This window comes from Penicillium lagena (assembly GCF_028827675.1).
Source record: "Penicillium lagena strain IBT 129212 chromosome Unknown utg000002l_segment0_segment0, whole genome shotgun sequence".
Lineage (NCBI taxonomy): Eukaryota > Fungi > Ascomycota > Eurotiomycetes > Eurotiales > Aspergillaceae > Penicillium > Penicillium lagena.
This window is the reverse complement of record NW_026623223.1, coordinates 2753876-2779688: the sequence shown is the minus strand read 5'-3', so window position 1 is coordinate 2779688 and position 25813 is coordinate 2753876. Positions and strand designations below refer to the sequence as shown.

Sequence of the window (25813 nt, the reverse complement as noted above, 5' to 3'; positions counted from 1 at the left end):
CAATTTCGTTAAGACTCGCTGCCCCTCGACAAAACTACATGAATCACATCTCATCCAACTCAGGTTCTTTCTCCATCTCTGATGGAAGTTTGTCCTTTTCGCTCTTCGCACGCTGCGCTGCAGGAGACTGCGCCTGTTTCGCCTGAGCCTATTGAGTAGACATACTTATCAGCATAACGTCTATTAGTACAGCATGTCAGAAACCCCCACCGAAGCTTCATGCATCGCCTCCTTAAATCCCTTCACATTCGTCTTGGTACCCTGGGCATCGGGCTTCAAGGGCGACGATTCAAAATCGTCGGGGAAAGTGGTGGTCACAAAGTCTGAAACCCAAGAGCTTCATCAGTTATCAGTGGCGACGAATACCTAGATGTGGCATCTCACATTCATCTCCACCGGAGGGAGGAGTACGTGATTGAACTTTGTCAGCGAAGCTGGCGCGAGCGAGCCTGGTGATATGCAGCCCCGAGGGCTTGATGGTTTGTCTGATCAGGGCAGAGTACATTGCGGGTTGTTCAGCTATGCTTGCAGTTGCACTTCTGAAGTCGTTGAATCGATTGCTTTTCCTTGCGGTGCTGAAGGTGCCAGGTAGTCATGGTGATGTCAGCCCAATGACTTCTGGGGTTGTATAGTTCTTCAACGATTTGGCCTCCAATCACGTCTACTGGGTATCGACGGGCTGTCTCCAACGGGCAGACCCAACCGTGGACGGCGCGATCTCAGCACTTTGCTATTGTCGCGGTGGCAACAGGAATGAGGTCTACGACATCCGACATCTTGTCGCAGGTGGCTAGACGCGGTCTACATGCTCGGCCTCTGATCTTTGGTGCCGATCTGGTTCGAAGCTTAAACAGATCAATCACAACGGATGAGTCCAGTTACCTCATCCTCCCGATATGGTAGTCGAGCCACACGTGACCCCGGGCAGCCATAACCATCCCGAAGACCAGGATGGTTGCTGCAGCGGATGCCAGCGTGTTCATAATGGCTGTCTGACATCATGAGGCTGACTAGTGCTGACTTGACCTTCGTCCGTAACCCTCCGTGGGCGGTCTAAATACCTCACTCCCTCTCGGACTGTCCACGGATGAAGCAAAACACCGTTAACCCCGAGGGGACAGATCGTACCGCTCGGGCAGTCGGGCTCCCGAGAGACCGCCGGGGAAGGCGTGTCGCAGCTCCGAAGAAAATGAACCGGAGCCAGCGTGACTCATGCAGGCGTGGGCATCCTGTGATTGGCGGGTGCTTCCCGAGCCGCGAATAGCCACCTGACCTGCGGATGGAATGCAGGTCGGTACTGGGTACCTGCATCAGCGCGTGTCGCTGCATACAAACACAGGTACCAGTGACCGGGCGCGTGTTGATGGACGATCAGATAATCGGAGGAGAGGTACTGGTACGGGCGGTCCCATAGAAGTCTGTAGAAGGGTGGAAGTAGCGATACCTGCATGCCCTTCTCCGGATCGGCCCTGGGACTTCGCTGCTGTCAGGGGCCCACACATTAGTGCCCTCCATCTCTTCCTTCCTTTTAACTTTTTACCGTTGGCTGCCTGGTTTTGTTCCTTCCTCTTCTTTCCTTCATCCTCAATCCTTGGACCTGGTGCTGAGACACAGGTCTTCTTTCCTCGCTACGACACACACTGTCCTTCCCTTCCGCCCTCAGCGCGTTCATTGGCGACTCACGTGTCGTCCAATGAACCTGCACTTTAGATACAATTCTGAGTGCGACGTACGGACTGCTCCTCCCTCGCACCGAGATCGTTGAAACTAACAGCCGCGTGTAGCGTTGCCTCTTCACTCTGAAGAGGTCCCCCGCTAGATAAATGGTGTTCAAGCCGTTCACCCATCTCGCGCGTCAAAGTTTCGCCAAAGCCTTTACCCATGGCTATGCCCAGTCGGTAGTCGCGGCGTCGCAGTCCTCCTACGCGTCGTCCACCACTTTCAACAACCTCGCCTGCACACCGGCCAAGTTCTCCCGCACCACCCAGCTACAGAATGCTTTCTCGAACGCGTCCAGCTCGTCCGGCGCCGGCGCCAAGGCTAGCCAGGGCGGCTCCGGGTCTGGTGACTTCGGTCTAGCTGCGTACTACGCTGCCTGGCAGCATGCGCAGCAGACCGGCGATGACAGTGATTGGACACAGTTTCAGTTCAAGCGGCGCATCGGCTGGAAGCCCGAGTCTGTGGAAGAGGGCGACCATGCCGTGCAAGAGTCGCGGTCCGAGTCCGTACCGCCCCATCTGACCAAGGCGGCTGTGAATGAAGATGTCAGTGCACAGGTGGAGGAAGCTGTGGCTCGAGAAATTCAGATTCAGGAGGAGCAGGCACAGGCCGAGGAGGCTTTGGAGGCGACAGAGGCCACTGCGGACTCCGCAGTCGAAGAGACCGTTGCCTCGGACCCCGTGTCTGACGCGACCAAGACCGCCTCGGGTCGAATTGCACAGCTGGCCACGGAGAAGAATTATGCAGAGATTCCGGGTGCCTTCGAGTCCTTGCTCAAGGACGGGCTGACCCCGACAGTGGAGGCGTACAATGCCCTCCTGGTCGCTGCCATCCGACTTCATCCAGACGCCGTGGTGGCCATCCCCAAGGCGCTCGATGTCTACTCGGATATGCTACGTCGAAGGGTAATTCCCGACGAAGATACCTACCAGACCCTGGTCCAGCTGTTGGTGACTCGAGCGCATGACACAATCAAGGCCAAGGAAGTGCTGGAGCAGGAGCGGGTCCGTTTCGGTGGAATGGAGGAGCCCGGAAAGTTCATGCTGCAGTCGAGTGAATTGGAGCGCGACATTTTGGCCGAGGATCACTCCTTGTCTATCGCCGTGAAACTCTTTGACACCGCCACGACCCGTCATGCCGAGCTCGTGTTCCCGCGGGAGATGTACCGACACCTCATCATCGCATGTGCTGAAGAAGGCAGGGTGGAGGACATGATCCGCATCTTTGCCCACATGGAGACGCAGGAGGTGATTCCCCATGCTACCATCTTCCCGTCTATGATCGATGCGTTTGCGGCTAGCGGCGATCTCAAGAGCGCCGTGGAATGCTACAACGAGTACCGAAGTCTTGCCGTTTCTGACGACGATGGAGTGTTCAGCATCGTTCAGCGTCTGGACGGTCAAGTTTATGCTGCTTTGATCCGCGCCTATCTCTCTTGCGGGAAGAACGAGGGCGCGATTCACTTCCTCGATCGCGTGCGCTCCTCGTTTGATGATATTACGGAGAACCGCGAGGCTCGCTGGGACGCCGTCGAGTCGGTGATCGTCCAAGATGCTCTCGTGCAGCACTCGCTAGACGCTGGAGAGTACAGCAAAGCCTTGGAGCAGGCCAAGACGGAGTTGCACGACGAGTCTCGGGATCAGGCCATCTCTCGGATCTGCGTGGCCGCGGCCGATGCAGGCGATCTGGCCACTGCTTCCGAGGCGTACGATCGTCTACCTACCGCGCCTGATGCTCGGCAGAATCCTGCGATCTCTTTGATGGCTCTTCATGTCCGCCGGGGCAATGTGTCGGCGGCCCGTTCCTTGTGGATCATGTTGAACACCGTGGGTCAGGCGACCCCGGATATGGTTCAGCCGACCGCCATGTACTCGATTGCATTGCTCAAGAGTGGCCAGATCGAAGAAGCCCTACAGGAGGCCCGCAACTCGTTCGCCCGTATCCGGAACGCTTCTGCTCATGACGCTGCCGTCTCGTCTCTCACCTGCGAGCAGATCACCGAGACCCTTCACCTGTTTGGCCGAGTATTGATCCAGACTGCCGCGGTGCTCTCTCCTCAAGCGGCTATGAACCTTCTCTGGTCCATGGTTGAGAACGGTGGCCTTGTCTCTCCTCTGGCCGAGCACGCTGTCGCCAGTCTGGGGCCCATGGGCATCTCCCAGCTCAGCCCCACTGATCTCACCCTTGCCCTTCAGCTCCAGGCCGGCATGCTGGCTAGCAACAGCGCCATGCTGTTCGACATTGCTCACCCGGTCCGCTTCGCGCACATGCTTGATGTGGCTCTGTCGACTGCTATTCCCCTGGACACTTACACGACTGGTCTGATCGACCAGGCCATCGGAAAGCTTTTCACCAGCCGGCCGGATGTTGTCAAGAAGTGGCAAGAGCATTTGGAGCGGTCGACCCAAGCATCCTTGCAGTCCGACCGCCAGAGCCCCGTCTCCATGGCAGAGACTTCGATCACGACCCCAACGTCCAACTCGGATTCGGTCGACCCTTATGCATATGCCACCGACTTTCGGGGATCTGCCATCATCGCAGATGAACTTGAGAAGACAGCCGGCCGCGCCGAGACCCATCTCAACGAAGCGATGATCCGAGTCAAGAACATGCGCCGTATCGGCCGTCACCCTCGCTACATCACATACGCCAAGCTGATTACCGCTGCCGCCAAGGTTGGTCGCATGGACTCGGTGCACGAGATCTTGGGTATGGCCCGGGCCGATGTCCCCCTCAACCCGGCGTACCACCTTGTCAAGTACGGGTGGGTGTCAATTCTCGACGCCATGGTCGCTGCTTGCCTTACCCTCGGTGATCGACAGCTGGCCGGTCAATATCATCAGGAGCTTCTAGGCCTTGGATCTGCGCCCTCGGCCAACACCTTCGGGTTGTACATCACCACTCTCAAGGAGTCGACCAAGACCTTTGACGAAGCCACCGAGGCCCTCAAGATTTTCCACCGCGCAGTGGCGGAGGGCGTGGAGCCCACTTCGTTCCTGTACAACGCCCTGATTGGCAAGCTCGGCAAGGCCCGTCGCATTGATGACTGTCTCGCATACTTTGCTGAGATGCGCACCAACAACGTGCGCCCAACCAGCGTCACCTACGGAACAATCGTCAATGCTCTGTGCCGTGTGAGCGACGAGCGGTTCGCCGAGGAAATGTTCGAGGAGATGGAGTCGATGCCCAACTACAAGCCGCGGCCCGCGCCGTACAACTCCATGATCCAGTATTTCCTCACCACGAAGCGTGACCGCAGCAAGGTTCTGGCATACTATGAGCGCATGCAGGCTCGCAAGATCCAGCCGACGATGCACACTTACAAGTTGCTCATCGACGCCCATGCTTCGCTTGAGCCGGTCGACATGGACGCGGCTGAGAAGGTCCTGCAGTCGATGCGGGCTGCTGGGCAACGACCTGATGCTGTTCACTACGCTTCTCTCATCCACGCCAAGGGCTGCGTGCAACATGACTTGGATGGCGCCCGGCAGGTGTTTGACTCGGTTGTGGCCGATCCCACCGTGCGTCCGCAGCCGTGTCTATACCAGGCCCTCTTCGAGGCAATGGTCGCCAACAACCGGGTGGCAGATACCGAGGCGATTGTCCAGGGCATGCTAAAGCGCAGGGTTGAGATGACCCCGTATATCGCCAACACTCTCATCCACGGATGGGCCACTGAGGGCAGCGTATCCAAGGCCAAGGCCATCTACGACAGCATCGGTCTCGCGAAGCGTGAGCCTAGCACCTACGAAGCGATGACCCGCGCATTCTTGGGCGCAGACGACCGCGCGAGCGCCTCAACCATTGTCCAGGAGATGATGTCGCGCGGATACCCGTCCGCCGTGGCCGGCAAGATCATGGATCTGGTCGGCGGCACCGCTCCCTCCACCTAAACATCCGTTCACCCTTTCTCTCTCCTGTCGATACTTTTTCGACCTGACTACTATTCGATTCAATCATTGTGATGTGTGACGTAAACACATGCACACATTATCACCCCTACATCTCACTGCCGGGGCTGGATCCCTTGGTGTGGTTTGGTTTCCGGCGCATGTAGGGCGGTCATGGTTGGTTATGGGTATACCAGGTGGGAATATCTCTGTCTGATTTGATTTTGATTTTTTGGGGTTTTTTGGCATCCAGCGAGGGTTTTTTTTTGGGCGTTGTGATCCCGGAGTTCAAAAGGAACGGTGTTTCCAGCATCTGTATACCATATTTTTTTCTGTTGTTTATAGACCCTCTCCCACTCTTCACCGGCAAATACTGCCGCGGAAATGAATGAAAAAAAATGAACTGTACAAAACGTGCCATTGTCTTAGCTCGTATAGATCTGATGATTGATGCTGATGTGGAGTGACTCTCGTCATCCTCCGTAGCTTCCCGCTTCTTTCCCTTCCCCCACTACATTTTCTTGTATTCCGACGACATCCTTCGACTCAGTCATACACTGAGTACACCCACGGCCTCGTTGGAATGTTAATTGCTGTCCATAATTAATGCTCTCTTTCCGCGGGCCCTCCACTCTTACCCTCGACACTCTTCTCCTTCGCATTCGGGCCGTTTCCCGCCAACCCCGCCTTCGACACTGGCATTCCTCCATCAGTGACGCAGCCCGGCCCTTAACAGAACCCAAGATGGCGCACGACGACGCAACAGCGATGGACAACCAGGCTCGTCGGCCCAAGAAGCTGATCTGTATGTACCTACTTTCTACACACACACTCTCTCTCTCTGCCCATATTTCTCCTCAAACTAACAACTACTCCTCCACCTCTACCAGTTGCACCAGGCGACATCGACCCAACGCACGACCTCAAAGTCGGCGGAACGGAAACAACTGAACTCTCGGCTCCAGAATCGCAAGCCTACCAGATGCAGCACCAGCATGCGATTCCATCCCACCTCACGCCCGCCGCCGCCGCGGAGTCCCTCCGCTCTGAGACCTCAACGCCCAACTCGGCCACCGAGCAACGAATACTCGAGCACCCCGCTCGAGCACACCAATTCGTAACCAACCCGCCCTTAACCGTCTCTCAGATGCACGGCACGAACCCCTTGCACCAATTCCACTCCTGGTTCCGCGATCCGCGGCTGCATTCCACCTCTGCGCCGGAAACGTGCACGCTCGCAACGGCGGCTATGCCCTCTGGCCGGGTCAGTGCGCGGGTGGTCTATCTCAAGGAATTGGATGAGCGCGGCTGGGTCGTTTATAGTAATTGGGGGAGTCGTGAGGGGAAGGGCGGGCAGGTGTTTGGGAAGCTTGCCGATGGTGGGGGAGGGGATGTGTTGGGAGCTATGCCGGAACCTGGGCAGGAGGATGGTTCATCCAAGGCACCGGCTGCGGAGATGGGCAACAAATGGGCCGCGCTGACATTCAGCTGGGCGAGTACGGAGCGCCAGGTCCGTGTGGAGGGACTCCTCGAACCGCTCAGCCGCTCTGAGAGCGAAATGTACTGGCGCACGCGCGAACGAGGCAGCCAGATCGGCGCATGGGCAAGCTGGCAGAGCCGCGAGCTGTGGTCTGCAGACCCAGAAAAGCTGGCAGAGCGTCAGCGGCGCAAGAGCGTGGCGCGCTTGCAGGCTTCCGCGGAGGCGGGGTCGCCCTGCGTTGATATCCCGGCTGATATTGACGAGACAGATATTGAAGATGGGAGGACGTTGCTGGAGCAGAGGGTGAAGGAGATGGAGGAGCGGTTTGCTGGTGAGCTGGATGTGCCGCTGCCGCCGTTTTGGGGTGGGGTGCGGCTTGTCCCTGAGTCTGTGGAGTTCTGGCAGGGTCGTCGTAGTCGATTGCATGATCGGTTTCGGTATGTGAGGCTTGAGGGGGAGGGGGAGGGCGCGACTTGGCGGTTGCAGAGGTTGTCGCCTTGAATCGGGGGAGTTGGTTGTATGTACTACTGGGCGAAAGTGGTCATCGGCCCTGGATTGTAGGTTACAAGCCTAGAATAAGAAGCTTATTGTACAATGGCGAATACGATACATCATCTGCTGATTCGGTTGAGAAGCTAAACATAGTAGAGAAGAGATGTGGAGGCGGTACGTGTGTCCTTCGAGAATATAGGTAGAAGAACAAGGGCTGATGATTTCCTGTAGTGGGCGCAGCATGTAGTGAAGGATGCTGCGAGGGCCTTAATTGTGCCTCTATGCAGGGGGTTCAGCCTGTCACTTATGTCTGTCAGGCCTAGTTCCTTAAAGGTACTGGTGTACCCATAGATGTCTATTCTATCTTTGGTTATACTTTTTGTCATGTTGTTTATTTTGAAGCTATTGATCTTCAGTTAGAATTTTTGGAATTTTTGGATTGATGAAATATATAAGCTCCAGCTGTTCCTACAGTTATATATGTCCTGACTAGATTCTGCTATACATATTCATGTGCATCCCAAGAAATGGTCACTATCCAGATGGAACCCCAATAGATCGCCCCTTATCTTATCTATCAAACTTGGCATCAACCCTCTCCAACCTCGCTTTTTCGAGCTACACCTCATCTCTTCGCGCCTTTAAACCACATTCCCTAGGCCTCATATCCCCCAAAGCCTGCCATTCCTCCCCATCTAGACATCCAACATCCACAAAATGTCTCCTCCGCCTGCCCATCCCACCACCACCACCACCGTCCGCTCCCCCTGGATCCTCCTCGCAATCGCCAGCGGCGCCTTTGCCGCGCTGAACGGGCTCTTCGCCAAACTGTACGCAATCCAGGCTACGACCAAAGTGCAACCAAAACAGCTAACCATAATTCCACTGCCAGAACAACAGATACCCACACTACCGCCTTCGCGCAAGCAGTCGCGCATCTCTTCGGCGCGGAGGAGTCCCCATTTCTGGAGCTGGTCGTGAGGGGGGTATGTACTCCCCTTTTTTGTCTCTTCTTCTCCTCTATCCTTTCATTTTACTTTCTTTGCCATTCCATTCTTCTAAAAATCAAGTCCAAGTCCTACATCACATCTTCGCTTTAGAGAATTCCAGCTAATCAATTGGGAATTGGGAAATAGATCTGCCTCGCCCTCAACGTCCTCTGCAACATCATTATGTGGGCGCTCTTCACCCGCGCCCTAACTGCTGGCCCTTCAACGACGAAAGTGTCCATCACGAATACCTCGTCGAATTTCCTTGCTACCGCCATGCTGGGCATGTTGGTGTTTCGGGAGGCTGTGGGCGGGTTGTGGTGGCTGGGAGCTGCGATGATGGGCGCTGGGTGTATTCTGGTTGGGATGCGGGAGGAAAGCGGTTGATCTCTGTTTGTGTCGTTTGGGAGTTAATTTGGTTACAGCATATACCTACATAATATCGATCACTTGCTTATTTTGTGGGTTTGATCAACGAGGATTTACAGGATTCAGCTACTCCTTAGAACGTCGTAGATGGATAGCAACGCCGTTTAAGCAGACCGTCTATCGAGCAGATATACATACAGCCACACATCTATTGTCGCTGTCCCCAATCCCCAGACTCCCTATCCTCCAGCTCCACAACCCCATCCTCCTCCGTTCCATCCAAAATCCCCGACTCCGGAACCGAAGGATTAGGCCCGGCGCGGAGCCGGACAGGTCGTCGGCCCAATTTACCAGATACAAAGCCAGCAACGGTCTGGATGAGACGCCACACACGCTCGTCCATAGACTCCGGGGCATTATTCAGGTGGCCGCCGAGCGAAGACGAAAAGCCAGCAGAGGAACTAGTAGCCACCAGGGCCTGTTCCTCCGCCTCGACCTTGAACTGGTACTTCAGGCAGTCCTTCACGGTGACCAGACCCGTTAGGCGGCCGCGATGCTCGACGAGGATGATCCGCGGTCCCATCTTCTTGAAGATCTCCATGACCGTTTCGAGAGCCAGGCGCGGATGGACTGTTAGCGGTGTGTGGTCCACGTATCGCGAGAAGTCGACAAAGCCCGAGTCCACGCCCTCCTGGATCCCGTCGAGGGTCGCGGTGCTGCGTGCTGCCTGCAAGGGAACTGATGCCCGTCGCGCGACGGTCGCTTCGGCTGCCTCTTTGGTGAACACGCATCGCGTTGTCGGGGAGATGAGACCCTCGCTGCGTGCGCGGTCAATGGCATAGCGGAGCTCGGTGCGCCCAATATACCCGACCAGGATCTTGTTGCTGCGGTCTTCGACAATCGGGATTCCCTGGAATTTGTTGTCGCTTAGCAGATGCTCTGCCTCACGCACGGGAAAGTCCGAAGCCGGTAACGTCAACGGCTCCGTTGTCATTGCGTGTGAGACGGGCACGTTGAAGACATGGTCCTCCTTGTTGTCTAGGAATGGGAACCCATTGAACCAGATCATCCGATCTGCAATACCCCCATTTCCAAACCGGTCTCCGACGGCTTTGGTGACACCAACGACGATCTAGCAGGTATCAGTATGAAGTTTTTATGATCCACGAATTTTCGGACATACCATAGTCGGAAGGATGTAGGTTAGCGCTCCGGTCAACTCAAACATAATGACCGTAACAGAAATAGTCAGGTGCATGATCCCACTAAGCGCGGCTCCAGCGCCCAAGAATGCGTAGGTCCCTGGTGTAATGCAGGCGACATCTGGCTCGCAAGATGCAAAGAAAGCAGAATTGGGGAATGAGTGATGCAGTGCCTCGACCATGATACCAACCATACGACCAAACGATGCGCCGATGGCCATTGAAGGAACGAAGATACCTGCGGGGACCTTGCAGCCATACGATATGATGACCAGACCAATGCGAAGAATGGTGGCGATAGCTAGCGACATGGCAATTGACCACCGATGTGAAGGCCTGTAACAAATATGTCAGAACAGTTGTCTCGTAGGTGAACATGGAAAAAGTCATACTGGCACAATCCGTCATAGTCGTGGCCACCCTCACATTCACGGAAGAGAATCTCCATCATCTCCGTCATGTTGATCCTCAGGAACATGTTCGGATAACAAATAAGGGCTGTGAAGCCGGCAAGGACCACGGCCTCCATGATTGGGTGCGGTGCCAGATACTTCTTGCGGAACGCAGCAACCCGGAGGTTCCATTTGATGACGAAGGCACCATACAAACCTCCAAAGACTCCAAGGAATGCAAAGAAGATTAGCTCGAAAAAGTGCCAGCTGCGGTCATACTCCACTTGGAACATGACCAGTTGCCCAGTGCGAAAAGGATTCAGAGCCTAGGTCAAAGTCAGTGGGAATGTAGATTCTACTCAAATTGCTAACGTACCGCCAGCACACTGGTCGCTACCAAGGCGCAGAAGTAGCTTCGCCACAGCGTTTTCAATGGGAAGTAGTTGGCCATTTCCTGCCGACCTTTAGCGTCCATCCCACCTATCGAAAGTTCGCATGACTTACCTCTAATGAGAAAAGCACGCCTCCAATGGGACTGCCAAAAGCAACAGCCACGCCGGCTGCCGCCGAGGCAGTCAGGATCTCTCTCGTCTTCGAAGCATTTTGCTTGTATTTGCCGAACATCCTCGATATCACATTGCCCGTACACACTGCGAAGTGTACACTAGGTCCCTCTTTACCAACAGAAAGACCTGATGCGATGGCCAATGGCAGCGCAATCGATTTGATCAAAAGAGTCCACGCGCCGAGAAAACCCTTCATAACAAACCCAGCAATGATGCATTTGATCTCTGAAATTCCGGAACCTGCGGCATATGGCGCAAAGAATTTCACCAAAATGGCGGCAATAAAAGCGAGCAGTATCTAAACCAAGATCAACCCATGGTGCCATAATCTCAGGGAAGAGGAAAGTCGTACCGCAAAGAAGAAGTAGATAACGTAGTTGAACGGCGCAAAGCCAGTCCAATGCTTCCACTCGGGGCATCCTACCCACCATCAGTCAAATATCCACCATGTGCACATCCTTTGTGTATCGTACCATTCTCAGCGCCCCAGCAGCAAAACTGCTCGTTCAAATAAAATGCAGTTGTACAATGACCCAGCTTGATGTCAGACAGCCATTCGGTGATGATGTTGAGAAAAGCCGAGTTGGCTCCGATGGCCATGCCAACCAAAGTGACCACAAGCCAGGCCTGGCCTGCATCGTAAGACTCGTATAGTTTCCGCCTCCAACCAAAGGTGCCTTCCTGGTCCCAGAAACCTTGGCCGCTCCGGCGCTTAGCTCGCCGCCGCGCCTGTTCGTGTACTGCATCCTGCACCCAGTCTATCGTTGTGAAATCCTCGTATCGCTTGATCTCGCTGATCTCCTCTGCGACAGCCGGGGGTTCGGCGTCGGGGCCCGGATCTGGGTCGAGGGAGGTAACGGAGCGGCCTGAGAGTCTTCGGACATCGCGGCGCTCTGTCAGAACGGAAGGTGACCGGTGGGACCGGGCGAAGTTCGAGGATGGGCGCGAGGAGGTCATAACATCGATCGAGTGGATCGTACTAGCATAATCGGCGAGGTGATGGGGATGGATGATTGGTGTTGGACGGGGACAGCTGTCTTCCAGAGACGCCGTATGAGATGAATCGCGCTGGGGGCCGCTAGATGGGACAGTGATTGATTTCAAGCGCAATCCAGGGGAGACGAGTTCCTCGGGGGAGGTGGATGGTTGACAGTCAAGGCGTGAGAGAGGATGAAAGAAGTGGCCGGTCGATAAGGGTGAAGGTCGTCGATAACGCGTAGATTCCGACCAGACTTCCGCTTTCCTTCGCTTTCACCCTCGACCCCAGACAATCCACCCAACCTCTCTGTTCATACCTTCTTCGACATTCCGCGAGAATCTTCACTACAAGATCACATCCACCATGCCACCCAAGAACGCGGGTGATCCCGAGGAAATCACCGGGCAGAGCGCTCTCCCCAGTCCGTTCCCACCCACCCACGGCTCGCGGCACCCATGCAGCTAACACGAACTCCCCAGTCTCGCGAATCAAGAAGATCGTCCAGTTAGACGAGGATATTGTGCAATGTTCCAACAACGCGACCTTTGTGATCGCCATGGCCACAGTACGCGCCTGACTATTCGCGGTCGTGTCCCAACTGACCTGGGTTCCAGGAAATGTTCATCCATTACCTTGCCGAGCAAGGGCATAACGTCGTCAAGTCAGAACGGAAACCACGGAAGACCGTTCAGTACAGAGATCTCGGTGCGTTGGTTGCTTGCTTTAACTACCAAACGACGATGCTGATGTGCCGCAGCGACCGCAGTATCCCATATCGACAACCTTGAGTTCCTCGCCGATGTGATACCTAAGACAACCACCTACAAGCAATTCAAGGAGAAGAAAGCCAAGGAGGCGGCTGGGAACAATGGTGGTGGTGTCATGGAGAAGGGCCAGCGCACATTGAATGGGACCGGTGCTCCCGCCAACCAGGTGAACGGTAACTCGGCTGAAGATCCAATGGCTGTGGTGATGGCAGCAGCAGACGAAGAGCCTCGACCGGCGCCAGCGACGCCTCGGGCACCGGTGGTTACACACACGTCGGGGTCGGTGAGTGCGCTAGTGGTGGATCGGACGGTCGAACCGATCCCTGCGCCGGGGAGTTATGGGACGATGGGCCATGATCCCGATGTGGAAATGAAAGATTGAACGGAGGGAAGCATTGGAGTTTTGTGTCTTTGCGCTGGCGTTTGGATAATGGACCTGGGCTGGAATACCTCGACCCCGGCACCGGGGACCATGGCAAATAGAAACGGAAACCGAGATGATCTTCGTGAATCTTTCTCTTCTTCTTCTTATTCCTCTCATAATTATTGTAATTAATTCCTGTTATCGTGAGGCCATCTCATAGTTGCCCTGTGCAGGTATACTGCGTGGCCCCACAGCCAATCAGGTGATGGCCATTGAAAGCTCTGCTGACTACAGCGACTTTTCCCGACTGCATCCATCACCAATCCTCGTTTCTCCCTACACTACACCCACCTCCCCCCCCCCCACGCAATTGCTCGTTGCCTCTGGTCAATTGCCTCTCCCACCTCCCGCCATGTCGCTCTCCGCTACCTCCACCACTCTGCTGCGCACCTGCGCCCGCCAGCAGCTGCCCACCGCCCGGGCCGCGGTCGCCTCCTGCCAGCGGAGGGCCGTCTCGGACAAGTCGTCCTTTGACAGCCCCTTCGGCAGCTCCCAGGAGTACTCCTCGACCCTGAAGATCCCCAATTTCAGCAAATACTCCTCCAACAAGTCGCCACGCTCCAACCAGGTCTTCTCCTACTTCATGGCCGGGTCCCTCGGTCTGGCCTCTGCCGTCGGTGCCAAGGCTACCGTGCAGGGTAGGTCTTATTCTTTCCAGTCCCCTGCGAGCAGAAGAGGTGGAAAATACAGTCATATGCGATGAGAGGGCATTGTGGAAGGACTCGCACCACCCGATCGGCACATTTCGCTAACTCGCACATTCTCCAGACTTCTTGGTCAACATGTCCGCCTCCGCCGACGTCCTGGCTCAGGCCAAGGTTGAGGTCGCTCTCGGCGCCATCCCGGAGGGCAAGAATGTACGTGTCCTGTCCTTTTTTCTGTGACTGCTGCCCCGTCCTAACCTGATTGTCCCAAAAACAGGTCATCATCAAGTGGCGCGGCAAGCCCGTCTTCATCCGCCACCGCACCCAGGATGAGATCACTGAAGCCCGTGAGGAGAAATGGGAGGATCTGCGCGACCCCCAGTCCGACGAGGACCGCGTACAGCGGCCCGAGTGGCTGGTCATGCTTGGTAGGTGGACTTGATATCGACATATCGACTACCCTAATCAGTACTAACTGGTTTCGTTACATCAGGTGTCTGCACCCACCTGGGATGTGTCCCCATCGGCGAGGCCGGCGACTACGGCGGCTGGTTCTGCCCCTGCCATGGCTCCCACTACGATATTTCCGGCCGTATCCGGAGGGGCCCTGCACCTCTGAACCTTGAGGTTCCTCAGTACAGCTTCCCCGAGGACGAGACCCTCGTTATCGGTTAAGCGATTCGATACACCTAGCGCTGTTGCCACAACATTGCGATCATGGATGATAGAAGGTGAAGGTGAAGGTGGAGAGGGGGGAGGAAGAATACTGTCTGTATGTGTCTGTGCCAAATTTTCCCTTTGTTTTAGACGGAGCGGCTGTCAAGATTAAGAGATTGTGTTTTAATGGACAATAATCTTATGCTCTCTGGGTTCGCGACGCTGTATACCTGATCACTTTCATTGGAAGTTGGCCGCAGGCACAGATTGATTGGGCCCTGTCTTTCTTTCCTCCCCTCTGGAGTATATAAATACTTGTGTTCTATAGTTTCCTCGTGTATTGCCTAGTCATGAGATTTCCTTTGTTCGACTTTTTTCCTTCAGTGCCAGACCAGCCTCCTAGATCTTCTATCCCGATTCTATACATAGTCACGGAGCCTGCCAACGACACTAATCAGAAGTCCTGCAACGGATGATATATCGAAAGTCCCTGTCATTGGGTTAAATTCCGAGACCAACTCAGCCAACAGGAGTGCTTTGATCTGAATTGAAGGTTTGAGGCAAACGACTTCATGTAGTTACATACAGAAACTATTCATACATTAGATCTGAGTCTGTCCATGGCGGCTATATGCAAGGTTTCTATGTCCGGTCTGTACAGAAATAAATGCTTCAAAGAAAGGAAGGGCATGAAGCCATATCCACAAAGGAAAATCATGGGGATCGATGCAGCCAGCTTGATGGATGGACTCTCATCCACTCACTCAATATCGGATCAGCGCAAACACCAGACCCATCACTGCGGCGCCGGCTGCGGCGCTCTGGACGGCTAGGGTCGTCAGGTCACGCTGGGAGATGGCGACGTTGCGGTCACTGAATAGCTCGTGGAGTGCTTGTTCCCAGTATTCAAGGGAAGTGGGTGAAGAGGAGATGTTTGAGAGTTGGGATTGAAGGGATTGAAGAGCGGTTGAGTTAGCGGTGGTGGTGGTGGTGGTGGATGGTGCAGGTTGAACATTTTCTTCTGCATTGGCGATTGTTTCCTCATTGGCTTGGAAAGGAAGTGAAGCGGCAGTAGAGTTCACAGAAAGTGAGGCACTCTCAACAGCAGCGCCCTGGCCCAACGCTTTCTCCTTCTCTATCGCCTCGATCACCTTGTCCTCAAACCCCTTGACAAGCCGCTTGCGGCGCCAGGGCTCCACGGCAATTTGAAAGATCAAGAAAAGTAGGATGTTCATCCCCATAAGCCCCCATGTTCCCCAAGTACTCATGCGACGGATCTTATCAGACCAGACCTGCTCCTCGTGGTAGCGCGAGAGAATACCCTTGCTCAGCTGCGCCGCAGCCTCTTCAGCCTCGTGCTCGGCCTTCGACAACGCTTCTTGTGTCGAGGACTCGAGGACCTCATTTGCGTGGTCGTTGCGATACAAGAGCGTGAAGCGCTCTAGGTCTGTGGGCGACCATGAGTGTTTCCGTTGCAAGAGCTCGTTGACTTCGCGCTGGGAGGCAGAGCGGCTGTTGATCGCGGCAGCGTAGTCTTCTTTCGCTTTTTTGACCTGTGCCCTGGCATTGCGGAGTCGACCCTCTATTTTGATTGTTAGTTATCAGGGTCTGTTGTGAGCGACGGAGCGGGTGTACCTTGGAATTGGATTTCCTTCTTGAGAGCCTCGATGCCCGAATAGCCGGTTAGGTCGTTCAGTCGCTGGCCAGCCACGAAGATGTTGGATTGTAGGTTATCCATCAAGGTGGTGAATTGCTTGGACACCTGGGACCGGCGGCTCTCGAGGTAAGACGGGAGACCACCGCTCTGTGTATCTTCGACATGAATGCTGCCCCCCCTTGTCGATTCCTCATAGAGCGGTTTCTCAGTCTCTGGTTGTTCGGCCGGAATTTCGGTCTGTGACAATGCTGCGCGAGAACCGCTCATGTCTTCCGAGATGGAAACCTCGCCCGCATTGGCGGCCTTCTTCAGCTCTTCCGTGGCATTTTGTACATTCACACTTCCTTTCTTCTCGTCGGAAGAGGAATATAGTCCCGACTGGCGACGGAATTGGCATTGTAGACAGACAGTGAAGTTGCGCGTTGAGGCTCGGGTGACGGTGAAGGCGCTCGGGATGATCGGGCGGAGTTGTGCTGCGCGCATTGGCCCCGTGGGTGTTCGTGTGAGGTGTAGACTGGACCGAAATGACTGCCGCAGCAGCAATGGCATGCACTGCATGGCTGCAGGGTCAGATCCAGCAGATGGTGGTGGGAGAGAGGTGGAAGTGGTGGTCCAGTGCAGAAATGGGGAGTCGCGGGAAGAAGTTCGGGGCGGATAGGCGCTTATCAGATCAGTGGGCCGTCGATGGGGCTGTTCTATCGCACGCTGAGCATGTTGAGACGAGGATGAGTGGTATTATGTATTCATTCACGGCTTTTAGATTCGCTTATTATAATCTGTTGATTTATTAATTCCTTGACCAGCCGTTTTGTTTACCGATGGGAGCACTGTCCGCCAAGATATACCTCTCCCATCATACCTTACGAACATTCCAGTGGATGGTTTGTTGATATGATTGATTCAAATATACAAAGCACTGGAAAACCCATAAAAGCATACAATCCCATTGCCCAAAGACCTTAAACCTCAATCCAGAAGAACGTTCCTTCGTCATGTCATAAGAAGAACAGGTACAGCAAAATCGCGCAGGGTAAGAAAGCGGCCACCATATCCATATTCGTCGCGGCCATTCTTTAGTCCCGGGTCTGCACCTTGTGGTCACCCTTCACAGCCTCGGCGTAGGTCGGTGGTGCCGGACCACTGCTGCTCCCAGCACCACCCTCCGGCTGATCAGACGGCTTCGGCGCCGCCTGCTGGCCTTGTGAAACGGTGCCATAAGATCTCTGCTGGGAGGGATGCTGGAGCGGCTGGTGAGCGACATAGTAGTACGTCACGCCGCCGTTCTCCAGGTCTCGTCGCTGGCTTGCGCCGCCGGGGATGGGCTCGTAGGCCGCATCGGCGTCATAGTCTGCCTCGGGATATTTGAGGATGATGTAGCATGCGTGGATCAGGCCGGGGAGGTAGCCGAGCAGACAGAGAGCGATATTGATGATGGAGTCGGCGGTGCAGATGCCTCGTTTGACCCAGACTGTTTGTGCATGGTTAGTTAGCCGGGGTTGCGACGGGGCCGATGGAGGGTGAGGCACTGACCAGCAATGGGGGGAAGAAGATGGCGAGGATCGCCAGGAAGCAGTCGGAGCTGCACATGGCACACAGGTGATGGTTGATAAAGCTAGTTAGAGGTTGGGATCCGATCGATCGTGGAAGAAGTGTCAGCCGGAATGAGTTGAGAGGCAGCCTAGCAGGATTCAGTCAAATGACGCAGGGTCAGGTGACCTGTGTTTACCTTTGTCATCCTACAGTCCTCCCTACGGCGTCAGTCTGTAGACATGTAATTGCAGGAGCGACGATGGAAAAATCCGATCGTGTTAAAAATTGGCCCACGCAACTGGGCTCGGCCAGTGACTAGACTCTGCGACTGGCGAAACTCTACCAGTAACAAGAGATGACCGAGCTGTTTACGACGCGGGGTCCAAGTGTATACATCGTCGGCCGTATCTCCATCGCCTGCATAGCTAGTTCATGCTTCTTCCTGCGCGCCCCTCACATCTCCTGTGACCCCTCAACTGCATCCATCAACGGAGTTTTCATCGTTTTTGTTTAGCTTGTCAGTGTAATAAAGATCGGCCCTCTCGGCCGCTAAACGGGCCCAAGCGAGAACGCCAGGAACCACTTGCCCCAAACGGGCCAATCTCACCACCGGCGCTAAGCTGCTTGGGTACAAGCACCCTACCCTGTGCCCCCTATTCTGATTGACTCTTTCGCGTGTTTCACCAGGCCAGCAGCAGCGGTAGTTCTCGCCCGTTGGGCCCAGCCAGCGCGAACTCAAGCCCGGGCCACCTCTCTCACCTCACCTCACTCATTCCGTCCCATTGTTTCTTCTCCTCTTCTCTCTCTCTCTCTCGCTGCCCTTCCCGCTTGGTCATCCTTCCCGTTCATTCGCTTCTTTTTCGTCCAAGAGCACCTTCGGGGCTCGCTGATTGCTTAACGCTCTCTTGTCACTCGTTTGTCGTCGTTTTTTTTTTTCGCTTCGCCCCGAGCTCGACTCGCTCGCCTTTTTTTCCGTTGACCTGTGGTCTATCCCAGCGTGAAGAAATGCTCTCGACCCTTTGATTCGCATATCCGACCCACGATTGAAGACTGGACTGGCGATCGATTGTCATTGACACATTGCTCGCCAACATTCCTCGATCTTGGAGATCAGGCCCGATATGTCGGGCTGCATCTCCCTGTCCGGGTCAACGACCTGTCCTGCCTGGGATAGTGCCTCAATATCGACCAATCCCAGTCTCTACGGGGATTTGTGAGTGAATATGAGACAGCGGGCATGGGCGAATGCTGACATGACGATAGCCCATTCCTTGAAAATGTATCGACTCTCTCACAATTTGACCAAGCACTGAGCAGCTACCTCGCAGGCAGCTATGTTACTTCAAAGTAAGCGCGACCATCTCTCCCTTGGAAAGGCGTATAGAGCTGACAAACATACTCCCAGATATGTCGACCTGTTGGGATGTGAAGGCCTTAATTCCAGCGCGCTGAATGACTACTATGCCCGATACACCACCAGCGTGGTGTGCAGTGGTCTAGTCCAAAGCTCCAAGGGGTACTGCGGCCTGACTTCCGATCAATCACCACCCCTTTGCGCAGACACATGCGCGCTCCAAGCCATGGGCGAACAAGAGATTATCGTCAATTCGAAACTCTGCACCGGCACCGACAAGGACTATATGTCCCAGATCAAAGCTGATCTCGCAGTGTGCACGGGACCTCTGAAATCGCTGACCGGCTCTTGCGTTGAGGGATACGCCAATCAGCAAAAGAATTGTGGCTATGCCTCTAACACAATCGGCCTCTGCACCTATTGCAAATCGACCAACTCGAGCGACTCTTGCTGCGCAGACGCCAATGCCGGAACTCGCTGCCAAGGCGTCACCATTCCAACTTCCACAGCCACTCTGCAACCGCTCAACCCCTCATCAAGCGCCACCTCGACCGCAGCAGCAGCGACAGCTGGTGGTAGTGGTCTCTCCGGTGGAGCTATTGCTGGCATTGTCATCGGATCTGTTGCAGCTGCGGCAATCCTGTGCATTCTCATCTTCTTCCTCTGGCTCTGCTACCGTCGTCGCCGTCGCTCGCAAAACGACAGTGGACTGAACCAACCTAATCCCCAACGAAGAGGGACACCGCCTATGCACATGCAACAACCGGACAGTCCCAAAGGATACAATATGGTCCCAGGCGGACGAGTGACACGGATGTCTGCCCTGCGCGAGATCCCAAGCTCCTCACCTGCCTACTCGCGCACGTCGGGCGCCATGTTTGGCGCTGCCAAGTATAGTGACTCGTCAGACTCGGAAGCCTTTGGCGCCAGCCCGGGAGCTATGTCCAAGAGGATCCCTCCCGTAACCGGAAGGCGCCACGGCTCACTGTCGAGCAATTCCGTCCTGGCTGGTCTGGAAAGTGACAGTTCGCCTCGGTCTGGAACCGCCACCGCTACCACTGGAAATCAATATTCGTCCCCCGAAGCCGTGACTAGCGGCCAGTCTGAGCAACTATCATATTTCCGGGACTATTACTCGCAGGACGACATTCACCCTGGCGATCAAGTTGCTGTTCTCTGGGCGTATGCCCCACGAGCCGGCGACGAGTTCGAACTCGACCGCGGTGAAATGCTGAAGGTGATTGGCATCTGGGACGATGGCTGGGCCACGGGTGTTCGTCTCACTGAGCGAGCTGAGGATTATGATGTTCATCATCGCGAACAACGCGATAGTGGAGTGAGCAACGGTTCGCAACAGCGCACAGGTCCATCACCCGCCCCATCGGGCGAGATCAAGGCCTTCCCCTTAGTCTGCATCTGCCTGCCCCAACATTGGCACAAGATCATCGATGGAACACCGCAGGAGGACGAGGCGTGACCGACCCAAAAAAGAACTTTTGTTCCATGCAGACTTTAACGTCCTGATGACAGCGTGTTGACTCGTCTGTTTCGCGAGGAGTTGATCAGCTGGAGACTGGCATATCCTTATCGGCTCGACTGCCGCTTGCCCTGCGTTGTTGTGGGTGCTTGTTTTCTTTTGACGCGTATTCGATATACCCCACCCCATTTTCGACGATTGACTGTCCATTTTTTTTTTCTTTATCTCTATGCTTTTGCCTTTTTTGTTGTTGTTTGACCGGTTCCTGTGGAATCGGCACTGTTGCGATGGTAAACACGGGGCCAGACAAGTCTTCCGTCTCTGGACCGTGTGGAGGCTTTATGTACGACGGTGATTCGCGATGAGTGCTGCTGCCCTGCTTGGAGGTTTTCGTTCTGAGGATATCAGATATATACTGCACGCATAATGTATGTACATAATTTAGACTCGAATCAACACTTCCGACATCTTCGAAGACTAAATCCAAATCCCGAGCTGCGCATCCGACGCCCCACCAGCAGCTTCATGATAAGTTACCCGGCCTTGCGGGGAACGCAATCCAAGGGCTTCGATTTCGCCATTTTCCACGCTTTACTAATCCATCGAACCCCCACCCCTCATTGATGACAGTTAAAAGAAGGCGATTCTTCCGTCCCTGGGTTTTCAAACGTTCCACTCTATTTTCTTCCCAAACCCTAACTATATCCTGATAACCACAACCATGGCTGCACCTAAGATCATCCTATACACCTACCGCGGCTGCCCCTGGGCACATCGTGCCCACATTGCCCTGCGCGAAACAGGCCTGGACTACGAAGAAGTCGGCATCAACCTCGATAAGCCCCGCGAGCCGTGGTATCTGGAGATTAACCCGGTAATCAAGCCACCGCTCCCTACCTTACTCTCATGCATCTCCCCCGGTCCAACTATTCCTAACTAACTCTCCATCAAACCAGCGCGGCCTCGTCCCCAGCCTTTCCTATAACGGCAACATAATCACCGAATCCGCTGTAGTCGCGCAGTTCATCGCCGATGCCCACCCATCCCATCTCCTGCCCCCGTCCGGCCCCGCTGACAACGCGCTCTACCGGGCCCGCATCGGTTTCTTCGTTGATACCTACTTCACTAAGGTTCAGGGTTACTTTATGAAGTGTATCAGGGCCTCGTCGGAGGCTGAGCGCGAAGATCTAACGCGGGAATTGGTTGCTGCTATCAAGAAGGAGATTGAGCCGCTTCTTGAAGCGGCGGCGGGACAGGGTAAGGGCCCGTTCTTTGGGGGAAGTGAGAGTTTGACTCTCGCTGAGGTGTGTATTTCCTTTCTTTCTTTTTCTCTTTGCGAGTATATCCCTACACAGTATCGTGTATATACTTCTATGCTGTACTGTCCGATTGGGATATGACGAAGTGTACTAAATGACTCTCCGAAACAGGTCCAGTGCGGCTCATTCCTCATTCGCTTGCTCGCATTCTCCAAGCCGGAGCATGGCCTCCTCAGCACGAAGCTGCCTGCTCTGCTCGAGCAGCAAACTCCGCGATTCAAGCGCTGGGCCGAAGCGACGGCTGCTCACGAGAGCGTGAATTTCATCTTTAATGAGCAGGAGATTGTGGATCGGACGCGGGCGAAGCATGCCGCGGCGTCGAAGGTGTAGGCAGTCTGCTGTTGTTGTTAGGTATAATCAAGTGATCATATTTCTGTTGGTGCCTGCTCGGGCCAGGCAGACGTTGACGTCCTCATTGTATTCTCATAGTAATCATGATGGTCGTCGTTAACTAACCCCTTCTGTCGGGTGGTGCGATTCCAGGCAACCCTAACTTCTTTGCCCCCCCGTTAGGCACCTCGATTTCTGGCTAGCTGGCTGCGGTAGAAATTGTTACCTAGATCCATATCGTATTCCCGTTAAATAAGATGGAAAAGGCAGAGTACCGATGTAGAACTGTCGTTACCGACCAGAGTCCAGCCGGGCAATAGTAATCACGTGTGGCCAAATAATCAATCCCCCACCACCACAACAACCCCTCAACTCTTTCTCCATCTCATCATCCATTTTTTGTTGTTCCGTCTTTCTCTGCTTGTAAGTCTGGCCTGTCCGTCATTGTTATCTCTCTTCCCACCTGGTCCAATTTACTGCCACTACTCGGTCGCTTGTTCCTCTTCTATCCCACCGGCTCGACTCAGCCACTGACACCGCGTGTCCACCTAGCTAACCAGTCTCCTTTCCCTCGCAGTCTTACTTCCCTACAACCACGCAGACATCATGTCGGTGAGTACACAACCCAATCCACTGCATTCACCGCTCCGATACTGATTGTACGCTCTCTATAGCTCGCATCCGGGTAAGACCCCTTAGCCTGTCTCGCGCCCCCGTCCCCCGCCACCCCTCCACCACTACCCCCCTAAACATTCCCACCACCACCGTCATTCCAGTCTATCAATTGTTGGCGACCGATTCTCATACAATTCACAGTGTTTCTATCCAAGATGAATGCATCACGGCATTCAATGACTTCCGCATGAGCCACGGCAAGACCAAGTTCATCATCTTCAAGATCGCCGACAACAAGAAGGAGGTCGTCCTCGACGAGGTCTCCAACGAGCAGGATTATGAGGTCTTCCGCAGCAAGCTCGAGTCTGCCCGTGACAGCAAGGGCAGCCCCGCCCCCCGCTACGCAGTCTACGATGTCGAGTATGAGCTCGGTGGCAGCGAGGGCAAGCGGTGCGTTTCCCTCCCTCCTTTTAATCTCTCTTATCGAGCGGATTGCTAACTGGTCTCCATAGAAGCAAGATCATCTTCATCTCTTGGGTCCCCAACGACACCCCTACTCTGGTACGATTTTGCTTTTGCTTCTTCGGGTGTCCCGATCCTATTCTAACATCCCTCCAGTGGTCCATGATCTACGCTAGTACCCGTGAGAACCTGAAGAACGCTCTCAACATCCACACCTCCATCCACGCTGATGACAAGTCCGATATCGAGTGGAAGACCGTCCTGGCCGAGGCCAGCGGTGGCAAGGCGGGTAAATAGATGAACGGCGCCGGCTGGGACCGGGCTGCGCGATCGATTGGAGGATGATGTGTTTTTTCTTATCCTCATCGTAAGGGTGGAACGATTCAATCCATTTATTCTCTCTGTGTGCATGCCGCTTTTTTTGCCCTTTTTCTCAATTGCAATGCGAGACCGTTACGGCTTGCAGGATGGGTTTTGCTTGCGGATATAGAGAAATCAATCTCTGGACATGGAGCTGCCCTGCTGTCTACGGCATTGAATTCGTGTAAACGTAAATTATGGGGGAGAACATCCCGACAGACTTACCTGTCGAGAGCAACACGTGACCTTATATCACATGACCCAGCCAATCAGCGCCCGCGAGTTCCCGACCTTCCCACGCCAACGACCGAAACAGCGAACTTCATCCTCTCCCCTCCCAACTCACCACCTGCCCCCTCTGTCTCTGGTTACCCAACCAAGCCATACAGAGGATCCGCTGCCCGTGCTGCACGGCCCGCCAATCCCTCCCAATTGACTCCACCTTCGACTCGGTCACAGACCATCCCCAACTCCCCCCGACCGCACAATGTTTCTTCGCACCGTCTCCCAAGCTGCACCTCGCAGCGCGGCCGCCCTCCGCTCGGGCCCAATGGCCTGCCTGCACGCCTCGAAGACCGCCGTCGCCGCCCAGCAGACTCGCGCCGCTTCCGACCACGCCATCGCCAACCCTACCCTCGCCGGCATCGAGAAGCGCTGGGAGGGCATGCCTCCTCAGGAGCAGGCCGAGCTGTGGATGCAGCTTCGTGACCGCATGAAGGTCGACTGGCACCAGATGACCGTTCAGGAGAAGAAGGCCGGTACGTTTCCCTTCCTGTCGTTGTCTTCCTCCAGAGGGCCCGCCGGCTTCGCCCCTTAAGTTTTCCTCGGTTATCCGGGGTGGCCTTGAGAACGATTCCGTCCCAAACACTTGCTGATACCTCAATTCTTTAGCCTACTGGATCGCATTCGGCCCTCACGGTCCTCGCGCCGAGACCCCCAAGGGCGAGGGCTGGAAAATCCTTTCCAAGGTGGCCCAACTCACCGTCGCGTCCGTGGTCATCTTCTACGGCATCCACCTGATGGGCAAGCCGCTGCCCAAGACCATGAGCAAGGAGTGGCAGGAGGCCTCCAACGAGTACGCCAAGGTATGTCGTGTCCTCCCTCCGAGGGTTTGCCCCATGTTTCGTTCCCAATCTTACATGATACCTTTCTGCAGAGCGAGAAAATCAACCCCATCCACGGCATCAGTGCCGAGGGCTACGAGGGCAAGGGCTTCGTCCAGAGCCCGTCCGCCGAGAAGTCATAGATTGGCTGGTAGGAAGACACAGGCGTGCCCCCGTGGGCGTGCTGCTGGCGGGTTGTTCACTTGTCTCTTTTTTTTGGCCTCGCATTCCAAAACGCGTGTATCCCGTACTGTGCTATAATCCAATGTATCTCCTTTGTAGCCATAGACATTCGTTTTCTCATCTTTTGTTGTACATGTAAATGCGTGGTTCATACGGACCTGTGTATGTCTACGGAGCGAGCCGGAACTGGTGCGGAGAAGCCAGCCGCCGTGCAGATGCACGAGGGACAGATTGATGGAGCGTCGACGCATCATGGGCAATTGACAATTCTTTGCGGCAGTTTTTATCGTGCTCGACTCGAGAGTCAATTTATGCCTGGTCGTTCTGGTTCTGGTTGTCTCCGTGTTCCGTCATTGTTCCCGAAATGGGGTCGAGTCTCCCACACACGTCAGAGATTTCCAGGCCACGCCGCCAGCTGGACAGCTCCCGGTCCACGACCGGGAGAGTCAATGGCTGAGAGAATCCCGTCATTGGCACTTCTCGCACCGGGCGAAGATTGTTCTCGTCTAAATCTGATTCTATCCTGCCGAGGAGATCGCTTTCCAGCTTCCCATCCATCTCTGTTGTGGTGATGCATCCGGGTGCCAAGCCCCCATTTGTGCGCGAATTCCCGGGCAACCAGCGTGGCCCGACACCACACACACGGCAGGGTCGAGCAATGCCCTCACTCAGGACCAGAATTATTCTGATATCTATATCCGCGTAGAAGCTAGGAAATAAGAATGCCCAACTGCTAGAACCCTCACCCCCCTCGGCTCATGTCGGGACCCTCGGAAAAACCACCCCGGAAAGGCTAGGGCAGACTCCGGCGCCCCGTCCACCCTCGCAACCTCTGCCTTTGTCCTCTTTCTTC

General features: G+C 55.0%; 13 protein-coding genes across 13 annotated transcripts; 8 read left to right on the top strand and 5 right to left on the bottom strand.

The window, feature by feature from the left end:
- Positions 1–43: 43 nt before the first annotated feature.
- On the bottom strand, positions 44–505 carry N7510_003902 (uncharacterized protein; the record flags this gene model as incomplete). Its single annotated transcript, XM_056975828.1, has 3 exons — positions 44–148; positions 211–323; positions 385–505. The coding sequence occupies 3 exons, from the start codon at positions 503–505 to the stop codon at positions 44–46; spliced, it is 339 nt and encodes a 112-aa protein (XP_056835784.1).
- A 1318-nt stretch (positions 506–1823) lies between these two features.
- On the top strand, positions 1824–5612 carry N7510_003901 (pentatricopeptide repeat protein; the record flags this gene model as incomplete). Its single annotated transcript, XM_056975827.1, has 1 exon — positions 1824–5612. One exon carries the CDS (start codon positions 1824–1826, stop codon positions 5610–5612), a length of 3789 nt encoding a protein of 1262 aa, XP_056835783.1.
- Positions 5613–6353: 741 nt separating this feature from the next.
- Positions 6354–8957, top strand: N7510_003900 (pyridoxamine-phosphate oxidase PDX3; the record flags this gene model as incomplete). The annotated part of the gene is made up of 6 exons (XM_056975826.1): positions 6354–6414; positions 6500–7526; positions 7576–7606; positions 7738–7755; positions 8241–8567; positions 8718–8957. The coding sequence occupies 6 exons, from the start codon at positions 6354–6356 to the stop codon at positions 8955–8957; spliced, it is 1704 nt and encodes a 567-aa protein (XP_056835782.1).
- Positions 8958–9147: 190 nt separating this feature from the next.
- Positions 9148–12056, bottom strand: N7510_003899 (chloride channel protein; the record flags this gene model as incomplete). Its single annotated transcript, XM_056975825.1, has 7 exons — positions 9148–10071; positions 10123–10477; positions 10534–10859; positions 10910–10987; positions 11038–11397; positions 11452–11519; positions 11573–12056. The coding sequence occupies 7 exons, from the start codon at positions 12054–12056 to the stop codon at positions 9148–9150; spliced, it is 2595 nt and encodes an 864-aa protein (XP_056835781.1).
- A 385-nt stretch (positions 12057–12441) lies between these two features.
- Positions 12442–13227, top strand: N7510_003898 (histone-fold domain-containing protein; the record flags this gene model as incomplete). The annotated part of the gene is made up of 4 exons (XM_056975824.1): positions 12442–12499; positions 12558–12643; positions 12693–12783; positions 12836–13227. 4 exons carry the CDS (start codon positions 12442–12444, stop codon positions 13225–13227), a joined length of 627 nt encoding a protein of 208 aa, XP_056835780.1.
- Positions 13228–13474: 247 nt separating this feature from the next.
- On the top strand, positions 13475–14588 carry rip1 (ubiquinol--cytochrome-c reductase catalytic subunit RIP1; the record flags this gene model as incomplete). Its single annotated transcript, XM_056975823.1, has 4 exons — positions 13475–13907; positions 14038–14126; positions 14191–14341; positions 14407–14588. 4 exons carry the CDS (start codon positions 13475–13477, stop codon positions 14586–14588), a joined length of 855 nt encoding a protein of 284 aa, XP_056835779.1.
- Positions 14589–15334: 746 nt separating this feature from the next.
- she9 (putative mitochondrion biogenesis protein (She9)) lies at positions 15335–16785 on the bottom strand (the record flags this gene model as incomplete). The annotated part of the gene is made up of 2 exons (XM_056975822.1): positions 15335–16152; positions 16206–16785. 2 exons carry the CDS (start codon positions 16783–16785, stop codon positions 15335–15337), a joined length of 1398 nt encoding a protein of 465 aa, XP_056835778.1.
- Positions 16786–17300: 515 nt separating this feature from the next.
- Positions 17301–17814, bottom strand: N7510_003895 (putative stress response RCI peptide; the record flags this gene model as incomplete). The annotated part of the gene is made up of 2 exons (XM_056975821.1): positions 17301–17695; positions 17754–17814. 2 exons carry the CDS (start codon positions 17812–17814, stop codon positions 17301–17303), a joined length of 456 nt encoding a protein of 151 aa, XP_056835777.1.
- Positions 17815–18878: 1064 nt separating this feature from the next.
- N7510_003894 (SH3 domain protein) lies at positions 18879–20588 on the top strand (the record flags this gene model as incomplete). Its single annotated transcript, XM_056975820.1, has 3 exons — positions 18879–18970; positions 19021–19104; positions 19163–20588. The coding sequence occupies 3 exons, from the start codon at positions 18879–18881 to the stop codon at positions 20586–20588; spliced, it is 1602 nt and encodes a 533-aa protein (XP_056835776.1).
- A 721-nt stretch (positions 20589–21309) lies between these two features.
- N7510_003893 (glutathione S-transferase family protein) lies at positions 21310–22237 on the top strand (the record flags this gene model as incomplete). The annotated part of the gene is made up of 3 exons (XM_056975819.1): positions 21310–21462; positions 21545–21892; positions 22019–22237. The coding sequence occupies 3 exons, from the start codon at positions 21310–21312 to the stop codon at positions 22235–22237; spliced, it is 720 nt and encodes a 239-aa protein (XP_056835775.1).
- A 606-nt stretch (positions 22238–22843) lies between these two features.
- On the top strand, positions 22844–23611 carry N7510_003892 (actin-binding ADF family protein; the record flags this gene model as incomplete). Its single annotated transcript, XM_056975818.1, has 5 exons — positions 22844–22849; positions 22912–22922; positions 23054–23302; positions 23365–23413; positions 23471–23611. The coding sequence occupies 5 exons, from the start codon at positions 22844–22846 to the stop codon at positions 23609–23611; spliced, it is 456 nt and encodes a 151-aa protein (XP_056835774.1).
- Positions 23612–24161: 550 nt separating this feature from the next.
- Positions 24162–24920, top strand: N7510_003891 (cytochrome c oxidase subunit IV family protein; the record flags this gene model as incomplete). The annotated part of the gene is made up of 3 exons (XM_056975817.1): positions 24162–24432; positions 24566–24759; positions 24831–24920. 3 exons carry the CDS (start codon positions 24162–24164, stop codon positions 24918–24920), a joined length of 555 nt encoding a protein of 184 aa, XP_056835773.1.
- A 349-nt stretch (positions 24921–25269) lies between these two features.
- On the bottom strand, positions 25270–25518 carry N7510_003890 (uncharacterized protein; the record flags this gene model as incomplete). Its single annotated transcript, XM_056975816.1, has 1 exon — positions 25270–25518. One exon carries the CDS (start codon positions 25516–25518, stop codon positions 25270–25272), a length of 249 nt encoding a protein of 82 aa, XP_056835772.1.
- Between the last annotated feature and the right edge of the window lie 295 nt (positions 25519–25813).